This window comes from Acipenser ruthenus, unplaced genomic scaffold, assembly GCF_902713425.1.
Source record: "Acipenser ruthenus unplaced genomic scaffold, fAciRut3.2 maternal haplotype, whole genome shotgun sequence".
In the NCBI taxonomy this organism is placed as follows: Eukaryota; Metazoa; Chordata; class Actinopteri; order Acipenseriformes; family Acipenseridae; genus Acipenser; species Acipenser ruthenus.
Window position 1 is genome coordinate 27,501 of NW_026708586.1, and position 14,990 is coordinate 42,490.

At 49.9% G+C, this 14,990-nt stretch overlaps 2 protein-coding genes across 3 annotated transcripts in view; one reads left to right on the forward strand and one right to left on the reverse strand.

The window, feature by feature from the left end:
* The window catches only part of LOC117434008 (sodium/potassium-transporting ATPase subunit alpha-3), a 21,606-nt gene extending 19,467 nt beyond the window's left edge, over positions 1-2,139 (forward strand). Inside the window, exons 17-21 of the mRNA XM_059021400.1 lie at positions 1-132; positions 222-352; positions 492-593; positions 742-833; positions 1,232-2,139. The exon at positions 1-132 is cut by the window's left edge and continues 14 nt beyond it. Of these exons, the coding sequence (XP_058877383.1) occupies positions 1-132; positions 222-352; positions 492-593; positions 742-833; positions 1,232-1,260 (486 nt within the window). The 3' untranslated portion in view covers positions 1,261-2,139. The remainder of the gene's footprint in view (positions 133-221; positions 353-491; positions 594-741; positions 834-1,231) is intronic.
* A 2,156-nt stretch (positions 2,140-4,295) lies between these two features.
* Positions 4,296-11,550, reverse strand: LOC117964970 (prenylated Rab acceptor protein 1-like). 2 transcript variants are annotated; one of them, XM_059021398.1, is made up of 6 exons: positions 11,420-11,550; positions 10,691-10,816; positions 9,179-9,391; positions 7,817-7,914; positions 6,295-6,396; positions 4,296-5,896 (listed from the first exon to the last, which is right to left on the reverse strand). In XM_059021398.1, exons 2-6 carry the CDS (start codon positions 10,759-10,761, stop codon positions 5,808-5,810), a joined length of 573 nt encoding a protein of 190 aa, XP_058877381.1. In that variant the 5' UTR covers positions 10,762-10,816; positions 11,420-11,550; the 3' UTR covers positions 4,296-5,807. The 2 variants fall into 2 exon arrangements, with proteins under 2 accessions (XP_058877381.1, XP_058877382.1); XM_059021399.1 differs by lacking the exon at positions 10,691-10,816 and having other exon boundaries at positions 11,420-11,520.
* Between the last annotated feature and the right edge of the window lie 3,440 nt (positions 11,551-14,990).

Here is a 14,990-nt window from a genome sequence, read left to right on the forward strand (position 1 = left end):
CTGGGCGGGTTCTTCAGCTACTTTGTGATCCTGGCTGAGAACGGCTTCCTGCCGTCCAGGCTGGTGGGCATCCGACTGAACTGGGACGACCGGGCCAACAACGACCTGGAGGACAGCTACGGGCAGCAGTGGGTAAGTGAGGCCCTCCTCTCCCCTCCCCTCCCCTCCCCTCCCCTCCTCGGGGGCCCAGAGCTGTGCTAACCCTCTCTCTCCCTCCTCAGACCTACGAGCAGAGGAAGATCGTGGAGTTCACGTGTCACACTGCATTCTTCGTCAGCATCGTGGTGGTGCAGTGGGCCGACGTCATCATCTGCAAAACCAGGAGGAACTCCGTCTTCCAGCAGGGCATGAGGTGAGGCTGTCTGTCTGTCTGTCTCTCTGTCTCTCTGTCTGTCTGTCTCTGTGTGTGTGTGTGTGTGTGTGTGTGTGTGTGTGTGTGTTTGTCTGTGTCCAACAGAGATTAAAGTCTCTCTCTCTCTCTCTCTCTCCAGGAATAAGATTCTGATTTTTGGCTTGTTTGAGGAGACTGCCCTGGCTGCCTTCCTCTCATACTGTCCCGGGATGGACGTCGCCCTCCGAATGTACCCCCTCAAGTGAGTACCTCCCCCCCACCCCCACCCCAAAAAAAAACACTTTACAGAGTTTCAGATCCCTTTATTGGGAGTTCAACTAAAAATCATTCTAACCTCTCCCCTCCCCTCTCTCCTCTCCTCTCCTCCCCTCTCCCCTCTCCCCCTCCAGGCCCAGTTGGTGGTTCTGTGCTTTCCCTTACAGCTTCCTGATCTTCGTTTACGATGAAGTCCGTAAACTCATTCTGCGCAGAAACCCTGGAGGTAAAATCTCACCAGCGTTTATCTGCCTGTCTGTGTGTCTGTATCTACGATCCATCTCCTGGCTGTGTCTGCCTGTCTGTCTATCTAACTGTCTGTCTGTCTGTATCTACGATCCATCTCCTGGCTGTGTCTGTCTGTCTGACTCTTGGACAGATACAGGCAGGCAGTACATGACTTTGATTGCCTCGGTGTTCTCTGTGTATGTAGAGTCTGTTTGTCTGACCTACATTGCTGTACGTCGATTGTGCATCTACAGTTTCCAGACAGTTACATTTTTTTTTTTTTCATTTGTGGCTGTAATGGAAATACTGACGCTCTCTCTCTCTCTCTCTCTCTCTCTCTCTCTCTCTCTCTCTCTCTCTCTCTCTCTCTCTCTCTCTCTCTCTCTCTCTCTGCAGGCTGGGTCGAAAGGGAAACCTATTATTAAACTATTACCTGCCCCCTCTTTCAATACACCAGAACCCCACCCCACCCATCATATCAGAACGCTCAACACAAACACGAAGAAATCGACAGCGACGAGAAAACCGGGCCTCTCTCTCTCTCTCTCTCTGAGCCCAACTTTGTCTTTTTTTTAAAACATGTGTTTTTTATTTTAAAGTCATGTTTCAGAAATGTAACATGAATTATTATTGCTGTGGTTTATTATTGGCACTGCTATTTATTAGGATTTGAATGTGTTATTTTCCTAATATTGTATGTTTTGTTTTTAAAAGTTGACAACGGGCTGTTTTTTTGGGATGGTATCAATACTGCCCACGCTGTTGCAATACGGCCCGTTTAAATATGATCCCAGTCGCATGCGGCTTTCTGTCTCGTCTTTCTACTTCAGTCGTGACCATGTTGGTTGTAATCTGAACCACGCGTTATTCAATGTATGGACTGGGCTGGGTCCATACTGGGGTCACATTAGCTTCAATAGCGGACCAACTTTCTTATCCTATAGAAGGAATATCCAGACCGTTCGTAATTCTACAGTGCTAGCGCGGGGCTGAGACGAGACACACTGGGTTGTGAGTGGACCAGACTCCTTTTTTATACTGGTCTTTGTTACATTAACTTATATTATACTGGTTCTTGGTCCTGCGATAACGGTTTTGAATTACTTTTAGTAAAACAGGAAAATATATATGTTAATTTTATTTCAGACAAAAAAATACACGAGAACATTACGAAGCATGCCAGAGAAAGCAGGATCGAGAGAGAGATAGACTGCGGTTTCAAGTACCAGCGACTTCCCCCTGAGCATCTACTTCCTGTTCTGTGTCCGTCCTTTAATTTGCTCCCCCCCTTGTAGCTCCCGGTCCCTCTAGTTTGTGTGAAAGCCCTCCCCCCTCCCCGAATTCATCTCAAAGCTATGTTATACACAGTCTTGTCAGTACAGGGAAACAGAACGGTACATTATATATATATATAATAGGGAGAAAAACAAACGGGAGGGTGTTACACTGATCATCCTCCCCACTGCAACTACAGGCGGGGAGGTGGAGAGTTTGTTTTTATGGTTTTCTGGGGTGGGGGTGGGTATTTTTCAGGCAGTTTTTTTTTTTTTTTTGGGGGGGGGGGGGGGGGGGGGGGGGTCCATGTTCCTCTTGGCCTTGTTACTGACAGTACATTTCAGTACATGACAATTTAATTTTCTTCTTAAGTGTGTGTGTGTGTGTAAAAATAAAAAAAAATTAGTAAAATTCAAATGTGTTGCAATGTTGTCGGTCCGTTTCCCCAATCTCCCTATCCACCCCCGAGCCGAGTCCGTTTGTGTGTCCTAGGTTACATTCTTTCTGTTCGAATGAAATAAAAAATACTTCTCTCTTCTTCAGAACTGCCGTTTTAAGACGTACAAAAAACAAAGTGAATTATATATATTGGGGAAGAGGGGAGGGGACGTTTGTGTGTGAACTACAAAAAAAATAAACCCAACAGAAATAAAACCAATTTCAAAATAAATCAACGTGAAATAACAATAAAAAAAAAAAAAGTCTAGACACTTTAATACAACCGACAAACGAGTCTGACTGATTATTGCTCTGTGTGTGTGTGCGTGTATTCCACTGTGTTAGTGTGCGTGTGTGCGTGTATTCCACTGTGTTAGTGTGTGCGTGCGTGCGTGCGTGTATTCCACTGTGTTAGTGTGTGTGTGTGTGCGTGCGTGCGTGTATTCCAGTGTGTCAGGTTGTGTGTGTGTGCGTGCGTGTATTCCACTGTGTTAGAGTGTGTGTGTGTGTGTGTGTGCGTGCGTGTATTCCAGTGTGTCAGGTTGTGTGTGTGTGCGTGCGTGTATTCCACTGTGTTAGAGTGTGTGTGTGTGCGTGTATTCCAGTGTGTCAGGTTGTGTGTGTGTTGTGTTCAGCAGTGTGTGCCAGTCAGTGTTTGCGTCTGTCTGTTTGTGAATTTCAGTGTCTTTCAGATTCTGTGGGTGTGTGTGTCACTACCTCTCCCGCGCAATGCGTCAGTCCCGGGGTACCGAGGACTTGTTGGGGAGCCTCGTGTTTCACAAATTAAACTGGACTCCTCTCCTCCTGTGCAATGCACCACTTCCCCTGTAGTCAGCACTGATCTGCAGGCAGTTGCTGCTACGTGTGTGTGAGACTGTGTCAGAGTGGCACACTGTGTGTGAGAGAGTGCTGCTCAGCTTTACCGCAGGGGCGGGGTCTGCACGGTCGTTTCCACGGCTACAGGAGGACAGGAAGCTGCTGTTGCCGTGACACTGGGGGAGTCGGTAAGGAGGGCACAGTGAGAGGGGTCAGCGAGAGAAGAGGCTGCTCCTTCCAATCATTCAGAGAGATAAGAGGCTGCTCCTTCCAATCATTCAGCGAGAGAAGAGGCTGCTCCTTCCAATCATTCAGATAAGAGGCTGCTCCTTCCAATCATTCAGATAAGAGGCTGCTCCTTCCAATCATTCAGAGAGATAAGAGGCTGCTCCTTCCAATCATTCAGAGAGATAAGAGGCTGCTCCTTCCAATCATTCAGAGAGATAAGAGGCTGCTCCTTCCAATCATTCAGAGAGATAAGAGGCTGCTCCTTCCAATCATTCAGAGAGATAAGAGGCTGCTCCTTCCAATCATTCAGAGAGATAAGAGGCTGCTCCTTCCAATCATTCAGATAAGAGGCTGCTCCTTCCAATCATTCAGATAAGAGGCTGCTCCTTCCAATCATTCAGAGAGATAAGAGGCTGCTCCTTCCAATCATTCAGATAAGAGGCTGCTCCTTCCAATCATTCAGAGAGATAAGAGGCTGCTCCTTCCAATCATTCAGATAAGAGGCTGCTCCTTCCAATCATTCAGAGAGATAAGAGGCTGCTCCTTCCAATCATTCAGAGAGATAAGAGGCTGCTCCTTCCAATCATTCAGAGAGATAAGAGGCTGCTCCTTCCAATCATTCAGAGAGATAAGAGGCTGCTCCTTCCAATCATTCAGAGAGATAAGAGGCTGCTCCTTCCAATCATTCAGAGAGATAAGAGGCTGCAAAGTTATCAGCATGTTTATTGCATGTGTTGCACAGATGATATAAAGACATTGTAACGCCCCACGCGGCTCCAGCGCGCTCGCTGTGGTTTTACAGAACAAGATCCACAGCTCCAAATAAACTCAAGAGACCGAGTCAAGCAGACCTGCGTTTGGGCTCTAGTGCCTTCATCAGTGTGATTGAAACTAGAAGAGACCGAGTCAAGCAGACCAGCGTTTGGGCTCTAGTGCCTTCATCAGTGTGATTGAAACTAGAAGAGACCGAGTCAAGCAGACCAGCGTTTGGGCTCTAGTGCCTTCATCAGTGTGATTGAAACTAGAAGAGACCGAGTCAAGCAGACCAGCGTTTGGGCTCTAGTGCCTTCATCAGTGTTATTGAAACTAGAAGAGACCGAGTCAAGCAGACCAGCGTTTGGGCTCTAGTGCCTTCATCAGTGTGATTGAAACCAGAAGAGACTGAGTCAAGCAGACCAGCGTTTGGGCTCTAGTGCCTTCATCAGTGTGATTGAAACTAGAAGAGACCGAGTCAAGCAGACCAGCGTTTGGGCTCTAGTGCCTTCATCAGTGTTATTGAAACTAGAAGAGACCGAGTCAAGCAGACCAGCGTTTGGGCTCTAGTGCCTTCATCAGTGTTATTGAAATATATATATATATACACACACAAATACAATTAAAATGTTTTTTTGGATGTACACAAAAGGTTTATTTGTTTTTCTTTATTCATCCGTTGTTTAATCCTTTAGTTTTTCACTTCACTTTTAAAAACGAGTGGCATGTAACAACATAGGAGTGAAAAACTAAAGGATTAAACGATGGATGAATAAAGAAAAACAAATAATTAAGGACTACTGTAGCTCTTAAACATCTCATTACAAAAATGCAAAAAACGAAGCTTTGAAAGCTTTGAGCCATGCTTAAGATCCAGCATTTGAAAGTATATATTGATGCTGTTGCAATCAGGATCGTTTATAGTGATATAAAAGTATGAAGTATGAAAGGTTATTTCCACAGGGAAGTACATATCACACAGCAATGAGTAAACTTCATGGAAATCAGTGATAACTGAAAATCATACAGCCTTAGTCATGAGATGAGGAGGGGAAAGAGGAGAGGAGGAGAGAGCGGAGAGGGGAAATGGAGAGAGGGAGGAGATAGGGGGACAGGAGAGAGGGAGGAGATAGGGGGACAGGAGAGGAGGAGAGATAGGGGGACAGGAGAGAGTGAGAAGAGGGGAGAGGAGAGGAGAGGGGGACAGGAGAGGAGGAGAGATAGGGGGACAGGAGAGAGTGAGAAGAGGGGACAGGAGAGGATAGGGGGACAGGAGAGGAGGAGAGATAGGGGACAGGAGAGGATAGGGGGACAGGAGAGGAGAGAGGAGGACAGATAGGGGGACAGGAGAGGAGAGGGGGAGAGACAGGGGGACAGGAGAGAGTGAGAGGAAGACCGGTTTCTGGTGTTACAGCCAGGTAAGAGTCCTGTAGGGGAGAGGTCAGGGGTCAGGGTCGGGGGGTCAGACAGGCTCCATGAGGAGATCGTTTGCGTCACCACCTTCGATCTCGCGGAAGCCAGCGTGCGAGCCAATCAACACGATCGTAGCACCTGGAACAGAGAGAGAGGGGGCGGGGCTTCAGAAGAGGAAGTCCGTGTCCGGTGAGTCTGTCTGTTTAATTTTATTAACCCATTCGGTGCCACTGACTTCATTTGAGGACAGGACACTCTGCAATTCTATTGGAGAAGTTTTTTTTTTTTTTTTTTTAACTGGCGTCTCTCCTGTTAGTTTCAGTTTCTCTTTGAACTACATCGTGATGGAAACGCTTGGTAACCACAACGTCTAAATGCAACGTGTATCAGATCAACAAATCAATACAGACTGGCTTTTTTAAAAAAAAAATATTTTACATAAACTAGCTTAGTAAGAGTGAGATAGTGTGTGAGAGAGAGTGAGAGAGAGTGAGATAGTGTGTGAGAGAGTGAGAGAGAGTGAGAGAGTTACTCACCCAGCACCCAGAACACGGCAGAGCCGGCCCCCGCCAGCCAGAAGAAAGGGAAGGAGACTCCGCTGGCCAGACCGTACTGATGCGCCGGGGTCACCTCACGCCCTGGAGACACGAGACAGGGACACGCGTCAAACACACGAGACAGGGACACACGTCACACACACACACACGAGACAGGGACACGCGTCAAACACACGAGACAGGGACACGCGTCACACACACACACACGAGACAGGGACACGCGTCAAACACACACACACACGAGACAGGGACACACGTCACACACACGAGACAGGGACACGCGTCAAACACACACACACGAGACAGGGACACACGTCACACACACGAGACAGGGACACGCGTCAAACACACGAGACAGGGACACGCGTCACACACATGAGACGGACACGCGTCAAACACACACGAGACAGGAACACACATCAAACACACGAGACAGGGACACGTGTCGAACACACGAGACAGGGACACGTGTCAAACACACAAGACAGGGACACGCGTCACACACACGAGACAGGGACACGCGTCACACACACGAGACAGGGACACGCGTCACACACACGAGACAGGGACACGCGTTACAAACACACATGAGACGGACACGCGTCACACACACACACGAGACGGACACACGTCAAACACACGAGACAGGGACACGTATCAAACACACACACACACGAGACAGGGACACGCGTCACACACACACGAGACAGGGACACGCGTCACACACACACGAGACAGGGACACGCGTCACACACACACACGAGACAGGGATACGCGTCACACACACACGAGACAGGGACACGCGTCACACACACACACAAGACAGGGACACATATCAAACACACACACACGAGACAGGGACACGCGTCTCACACACACACACGAGACAGGGACACATATCAAACACACACACACACGAGACAGGGACACGCGTCACACACACGAGACAGGGACACGCGTCAAACACACACACACACACACGAGACAGGGACATGCGTCAAACGCACACATGAGACAGTGTCTGTCTCTTGCAATACACAGACTGGACTAGCCCTCCCGGAGGGGGGCAATGATAATGTTGCGAATCAGAGGCGAGAGAACGGATTTGAAAGCCTTTAAACAGTGCTGTGGGATTGCTGGTGTGAGAGTGCCCTCCTCTGGTGAGATCAGGAATAGCAGGACTGCAAACAACTTCACCCGAACAACTCGTCATTCGGATGAGACGGAAAACAAACGAGCTCCTATTGGAAGTGACTCTGCAGCAGCAGCAGCAGCAGTTGATGATGATGCAGAGTTCACCCCCCCTAGTCTCTGTGAGTCGCTTTGCATAAAAGCTTCTGCTGAATGAATGCATGGCACACCTGGGGCAAACGTGTTATTTCACTCTGAGCAATATAACATACACACAAACTCACAGACACACACACACAGACCGACAAACACACACACACACAGACACACTGACACACAGACACACTCACACACAGCGAGCCCCACTCACCGAGCAGCACCAGTTTGCTCTCCTGTGTTTTGAGGTGGATGATGTAGAAAGCGCCCAAGAAAACAGCCAGAGCGATGAGAAGCATGGGGGAGCTGATACTGGAGAGAGAGAGAGAGAGAGAGAGAGAGAGAGAGAGAGAGAGAGAGAGAGAGTTCAATGTCCTGTACCACTAAGCACTGTGGTGTACAGTATCCTGCACTGCACTCTCACTCACAGTGTCTGCACTGCCCCCTCCTGTCACTCACAGTGTCTGCACTGCCCCCTCCTGGTCACTCACAGTGTCTGCACTGCTCTCTCCTGTCACTCACAGTGTCTGCCCCGCCCCCCTCCTGTCACTCAGTGTCTGCCTCGTCCCCTCCTCTCACTCACAGTGTCTGCACTGCCCCCCTCCTGTCACTCACAGTGTCTGCACTGCCCCCCTCCTGTCACTCACAGTGTCTGCCCCGCCCCCCTCCTGTCACTCACAGTGTCTGCACTGCTCTCTCCTGTCACTCACAGTGTCTGCCCCGCCCCCCTCCTGTCACTCAGTGTCTGCCTCGTCCCCTCCTCTCACTCACAGTGTCTGCACTGCCCCCCTCCTGTCACTCACAGTGTCTGCACTGCCCCCCTCCTGTCACTCACAGTGTCTGCCCCGCCCCCCTCCTCTCACTCAGTGTCTGCACTGTCCCCTCCTGTCACTCACAGTGTCTGCCCCGCCCCCCTCCTCTCACTCAGTGTCTGCACTGCCCTCTCCTGTCACTCACAGTGTCTGCCCCGCCCCCCTCCTGTCACTCAGTGTCTGCCCCGCCCCCCTCCTCTCACTCACAGTGTCTGCACTGCCCCCTCCTGTCACTCACAGTGTCTGCCCCGCCCCCCTCCTCTCACTCAGTGTCTGCACTGCCCTCTCCTGTCACTCACAGTGTCTGCCCCGCCCCCCTCCTCTCACTCAGTGTCTGCACTGCCCTCTCCTGTCACTCACAGTGTCTGCCCCGCCCCCCTCCTGTCACTCAGTGTCTGCCCCGCCCCCCTCCTCTCACTCACAGTGTCTGCACTGCCCCCTCCTGTCACTCACAGTGTCTGCCCCGCCCCCCTCCTCTCACTCAGTGTCTGCCCCGCCCCCCTCCTCTCACTCACAGTGTCTGCACTGCCCTCTCTTGTCACTCAGTGTCTGCCCCGCCCCCCTCCTCTCACTCACAGTGTCTGCACTGCCCTCTCCTGTCACTCACAGTGTCTGCCCCGCCCCCCTCCTCTCACTCAGTGTCTGCCCCGCCCCCCTCCTCTCACTCACAGTGTCTGCACTGCCCTCTCTTGTCACTCACAGTGTCTGCCCCGCCCCCCTCCTCTCACTCACAGTGTCTGCCCCGCCCCCTCCTGGTCACTCACATGCAGTACAGGATGAGTCCCAGGAGCACGAAGATGTAGTTGCTCTGAAAGTGCTCCACGTTTTTCACCAGCCTCTTGCACAGCTCCCCCAGGTTCTTGGGCTTGGAGAAACGCCGCTGGTCCACGAAGACAGCCCAGGGTCTTATAGTGGAGCGCCGGCGATCAAACCACTCCTTCGCAGCCCCTCCCGAAATCATCTTGGGGAGGTAGAGCCTGGGAGAGAGAGAGAGAGAGAGAAACGCCAGATTAATATCATCACCAATCAATACTGATCAATCGCTATTAATACTAACACCATCAATCACACACACACACACCCTAATCACACAATACACTGAAGTCACTGTTAGACTCCCGCTGCACAGCAGTGTGATCCAGTCCTGGTTTCACTAGGAGTTTAATAATCAGACACACCTGAGTTTGTTACCTGGACACACTGGGGGCTGATCAAGCTGGTAGTAAAACCTGGAATGGGTGACACTGCTGTGCAACAGGAGTCTGATTACCATCCCTGCAATGATCAATGTCAATCACTAAACACACACACACACACACACACACGCCAATCACACCACAGCTATCACTGATCAATATAATTCACTGAGAAAGAGCAAATCGCTGATCACACACACACATTATTAATCATCAATACCAATCACTGATCAATCGCGCACGCACTAATCACACAATATCAATCAACAGTACGGATCGATATAAATCACTGACTTCCACGTTTCGGTTTCTGTCTTCATTAGATCGCAAGAAATAGCCAGTTTGAAATGTATATAAATCTATATAAACCTATAACACACACACACACATTACAGAACGCAAGCTGATTCTGAAGCTGTGCACTTCGCAGCCTCTTGGGAGGAGCACTCTACCATGAAGCCCCACTTGTGCTTCTCTGAAACGAGCTCTTAATCAAACTCATGCACTGGACTGTGGTGCTGCTGTAGCTGCTGAAGGACTCTCACGTCCTCTGAAATGCTTTTGTATTCACATTGTACTTTATTATTATTATTATTATTATTATTATTATTATTATTATTATTATTATTATTATTATTATTGTTATTTATTTCTTAGCAGATGCCCTTATCCAGGGCGACTTACAATTGTTACAAGATATCACATTATTTCACATTATACATTATATATGTGTGTGTGTGTGTGTGTGTGTGTACACTTTACTACTTTAAAATCATTGTTAGTAGTGAAAAAACAGACTTAGACACAAACACAGACACAAACAAACACAGGCACACACAGACAGACAAACACAAATACAGACACACACACACACAGGCAGACACAGACAGACACACACAGACACAGACACTGACAGGCACACACAGACACTGACAGGCACACACACAGACACTGACAGGCACAGACACACACACACAGACACTAACAGACACACACACACAGACACTGACAGGCACAGACACACACACACAGACACTAACAGACACACACACACACATACGAGAACCAAGGAACCCATACTTCCCAGCAAGGCCTCCCCCAGCCTGATCCTCAGCTCCAGGGCTGAACAGATCCCCAGGCATTCCTGCCATAGCTACCCCACTCTCTGCACCTCAGTCCTGGGCTCGCTGCTTTATCTCTCTGTGTCTACCAGGAGAGGGGAAGGGGAAGGGGGGTTTAGAAAAAAGAAAAGAAAAAAGATATATATTAAAACTTTTTTTTTTTTGTAATGCTTCAAAAAAAGCTTGGTTTGGAGTTGTCACGTTTATTCTGTGAGCTTAAAGGCAATTGCAATTGGGAGTCCTATTATTATTTTAAAAAACTGAGAGAGAGAGAGAGAGAGAGAGAGAGAGGGGGGGAGGATATAATTTGACAAGCCAGGCAGGTTAGCAAACATTTAATTGGAAAAACCTGGGAAACATTCCTTCTCATTTTCCAGGCGAGGGTGTAGCGTGAGAGAGACACGCTGTGCTGCGCAGGAAGGACGCGCCTCGACTGGTCAAACTGCTTCAATAAATGAGCTTTTAAACCAGCAAACGAATCGACTGACTGATACCAAGTGACACACAACATGGCTATTATTACACAGCTGAGCAAAACAAATAATAATCGATATACTGAATACAGACTCTGTGTGTGTGTGTGTGATTATTACTACACTGTTAACCACTCCCCAAAACAAACGTTACTTTATCCAAATATAATGCAATATTTAATAATAATAATACAGTATTGTTTCCGTTCACTCACCAAACTTTCAGGCGCTATTCTGGTAGCCGTGCGATGTTTATATCTGCAAATCTCTCAGCTGGATTCCATGATCCACTTCCTGTTCACACCCGGATGTGATGTGGAACAGCTGGTGACGTGTGTCGGAAGTGACGTGTGAGGGCTGGCGCCCCGCTCTGCCCCGCATGGCCGGGTTAGTGCGCTGCTGTTGTGCGCGCTTGCAGTGCCACGCCGCGGAGAGCAAAGTAATGACATTCCCTGAGCGGCAGCGCAGCCACTTCACACGTCCAGTCACATCAATTCAATCAGTTCACAAACCTGACCCGGCTCAAAGGCTCCCGGAATTACGGGGCCAGTTGGCCACCCTATCTGGCCTTCCAGATAATTTGGGAAAGGTATAGTTAGCACCCTGCGTCCTTCTGATGAGACTCACACAAACGAGCTCCTACTGGCTCTGCAGCAGCAGCAGCAGCAGTTGTTGATGATGCAGAGTTCACCCCCCTAGTCTCTGTAAGTCGTTTTGGGTAAAAGCGTCTGCTAAATTACTACGACTACTACTAATAATAATAATAATAATTCTAGCAGTCTCCTCCCATTGCAGCTGCCCTATACTTGTGCCACCATTGCCCCTCAGTACTGAACCATTGCACTGCCATTGAAGAGTGCCTGTTTGTCTGCGTGTGTCTGTATTGCTGTTTAGCGCCTCTCTCTCTGTGTCTGCATTGTCACTGTAGAGCCCCTGTCTGTGTGTCTGTCTGCAGTGGCTGGCGATGGTTGAGAGGCTGTGTCTGTGTGTCTGTCTGCAGTGGCTGTTGATGGTTGAGACGCTGTGTCTGTGTGTCTGTCTGCAGTGGCTGTTGATGGTTGAGATGCTGTGTCTGTGTGTCTGTCTGCAGTGGCTGTTGATGGTTGAGACGCTGTGTCTGTGTGTCTGTCTGCAGTGGCTGGCGATGGTTGAGAGGCTGTGTCTGTGTGTCTGTCTGCAGTGGCTGTTGATGGTTGAGATGCTGTGTCTGTGTGTCTGTCTGCAGTGGCTGTTGATGGTTGAGACGCTGTGTCTGTGTGTCTGTCTGCAGTGGCTGTCGATGGTTGAGACGCTGTGTCTGTGTGTCTGTCTGCAGTGGCTGTTGATGGTTGAGAGGCTGTGTCTGTGTGTCTGTCTGCAGTGGCTGTTGATGGTTGAGACGCTGTGTCTGTGTGTCTGTCTGCAGTGGCTGTCGATGGTTGAGACGCTGTGTCTGTGTGTCTGTCTGCAGTGGCTGTTGATGATTGAGACGCTGTGTCTGTGTGTCTGTCTGCAGTGGCTGTCGATGGTTGAGACGCTGTGTCTGTGTGTCTGTCTGCAGTGGCTGTTGATGGTTGAGACGCTGTGTCTGTGTGTCTGTCTGCAGTGGCTGTTGATGGTTGAGATGCTGTGTCTGTGTGTCTGTCTGCAGTTGCTGGCGATGGTTGAGACGCTGTGTCTGTGTGTCTGTCTGCAGTGCCTGGCGATGGTTGAGACGCTGTGTCTGTGTGTCTGTCTGCAGTGGCTGGCGATGGTTGAGATGCTGTGTCTGTGTGTCTGTCTGCAGTGGCTGGTGATGGTTGAGACGCTGTGTCTGTGTGTCTGTCTGCAGTGGCTGGTGATGGTTGAGACGCTGTGTCTGTGTGTCTGTCTGCAGTGGCTGGCGATGGTTGAGACGCTGTGTCTGTGTATCTGTATGCAGTTGCTGGCGATGGTTGAGAGGCTGTCTTGTCACTGTAGAGCCCCTGTCTGTGTGTCTGTCTGCAGTGGCTGGTGATGGTTGAGATGCTGTGTCTGTGTGTCTGTCTGCAGTGGCTGGCGATGGTTGAGAGGCTGTGTCTGTGTGTCTGTCTGCAGTGGCTGTTGATGGTTGAGATGCTGTGTCTGTGTGTCTGTCTGCAGTGGCTGTTGATGGTTGAGACGCTGTGTCTGTGTGTCTGTCTGCAGTGGCTGTTGATGGTTGAGAGGCTGTGTCTGTGTGTCTGTCTGCAGTGGCTGGCGATGGTTGAGACGCTGTGTCTGTGTGTCTGTCTGCAGTGGCTGTTGATGGTTGAGACGCTGTGTCTGTGTGTCTGTCTGCAGTGGCTGTTGATGGTTGAGATGCTGTGTCTGTGTGTCTGTCTGCAGTTGCTGGCGATGGTTGAGACGCTGTGTCTGTGTATCTGTATGCAGTTGCTGGCGATGGTTGAGAGGCTGTCTTGTCACTGTAGAGCCCCTGTCTGTGTGTCTGTCTGTTTACGGGCTGGAGGGGTAGAAGGCAGTTCAGTGCTGCTTCCTGTTTCAGAAAGGAAGTACAGCCTCTAAACTGCCCTCTGCCCCTTCACCCTGACCTTTCACCTTTCCCCCAGACTCTTCTTCCAGCACTGAAACACAAAGAAAGCATTCTCGATCAACCAACACCCCCCTCCCCCTCTCTCTCCCCTCTCTCTCCCTCTCCCCTCTCTCTCTCTCTCTATAACCTCTCCTCTCTCCCTCTCCCCTCTCTCCCTCTCCCCTCTCTCTCTCTCTCTCTCTAACCTCTCCTCTCCCTCTCCCCTCTCTCTCTCTCTCTCTCTATAACCTCTCCTCTCTCCCTCTCCCCTCTCTCCCCTCTCCCCTCTCTCTTTCTCCACACTCTCCCGTCTCTCTCTCCCTCTCCCCTCTCTCTCTCCCCTCTCTCTCTCTCTCTCTCTATAACCTCTCCTCTCTCCCTCTCCCCTCTCTCCCTCTCCCCTCTCTCTTTCTCCACACTCTCCCGTCTCTCTCTCCCTCTCCCCTCTCTCTCTCCCCTCTCTCCCCTCTCTCTCTCTCTCTCTCTCTCCCTCTCCCCTCTCTCTCTCTCTCCCCCTCTCTCTCTCTCCCTCTCCCCTCTCTCTCTCCCTCTCCCTTCTCTCCCTCTCCTCTCTTTCACTCTCTTCTCCTCTCTCACCCCTCTCTTTCAGTCTCCCTTACTCTTTCACCCTCTCTCTACCCAATAATGAACCAGACCCCTTCTCAAAGCGTACTGCTGTGGTATCCCCCTGGTAAAAGCACAGCACAGTGTAGTAAAGCACAGTGAAGATCGTGAACCAGACCCCTTCTCAAAGCGTACTGCTGTGGTATCCCCCTGGTAAAAGCACAGCACAGTGTAGTAAAGCACAGAGAAGATAATGAACCAGACCCCTTCTCAAAGCGTACTGCTGTGGTATCCCCCTGGTAAAAGCACAGCACAGTGCAGTAAAGCACAGAGAAGATAATGAACCAGACCCCTTCTCAAAGCGTACTGCTGTGGTATCCCCCTGGTAAAAGCACAGCACAGTGTAGTAAAGCACAGTGAAGATCATGAACCAGACCCCTTCTCAAAGTGTGCTGCTGTGGTATCCCCCTGGTAAAAGCACAGCACAGTGTAGTAAAGCACAGTGAAGATAATGAACTTACCTCTCTCTTAAATACCTCTATCTGCTTCTTCCTCTCTCCCTCCTTCACCCTCTCCCCGTTCCTCTTATACATCACTCTGCTCCTGTCTCTCTCCTCTGCGAGCTCATCTCGCCATCATCCCTCTTCTGTGTATCACTCCTCTCTTCTCTCCCTCTCCCCATCCCTCTCTTATACACCTCCCCTCTCTCTCTC

Excerpts from the sequence above, each read along its gene's own strand:
- LOC117964970 (XM_059021398.1), bottom strand. The coding sequence starts at position 10,761 with ATGGCAGGAATGCCTGGGGATCTGTTCAGCCCTGGAGCTGAGGATCAG. Across the intron at positions 9,392-10,690 it reads GGGGGAGGCCTTGCTGGGAA|GCTCTACCTCCCCAAGATGA; the intron begins GTATGGGTTCCT and ends TCTCTCTCCCAG. Across the intron at positions 7,915-9,178 it reads GGACTCATCCTGTACTGCAT|TATCAGCTCCCCCATGCTTC; the intron begins GTGAGTGACCAG and ends CTCTCTCTCCAG.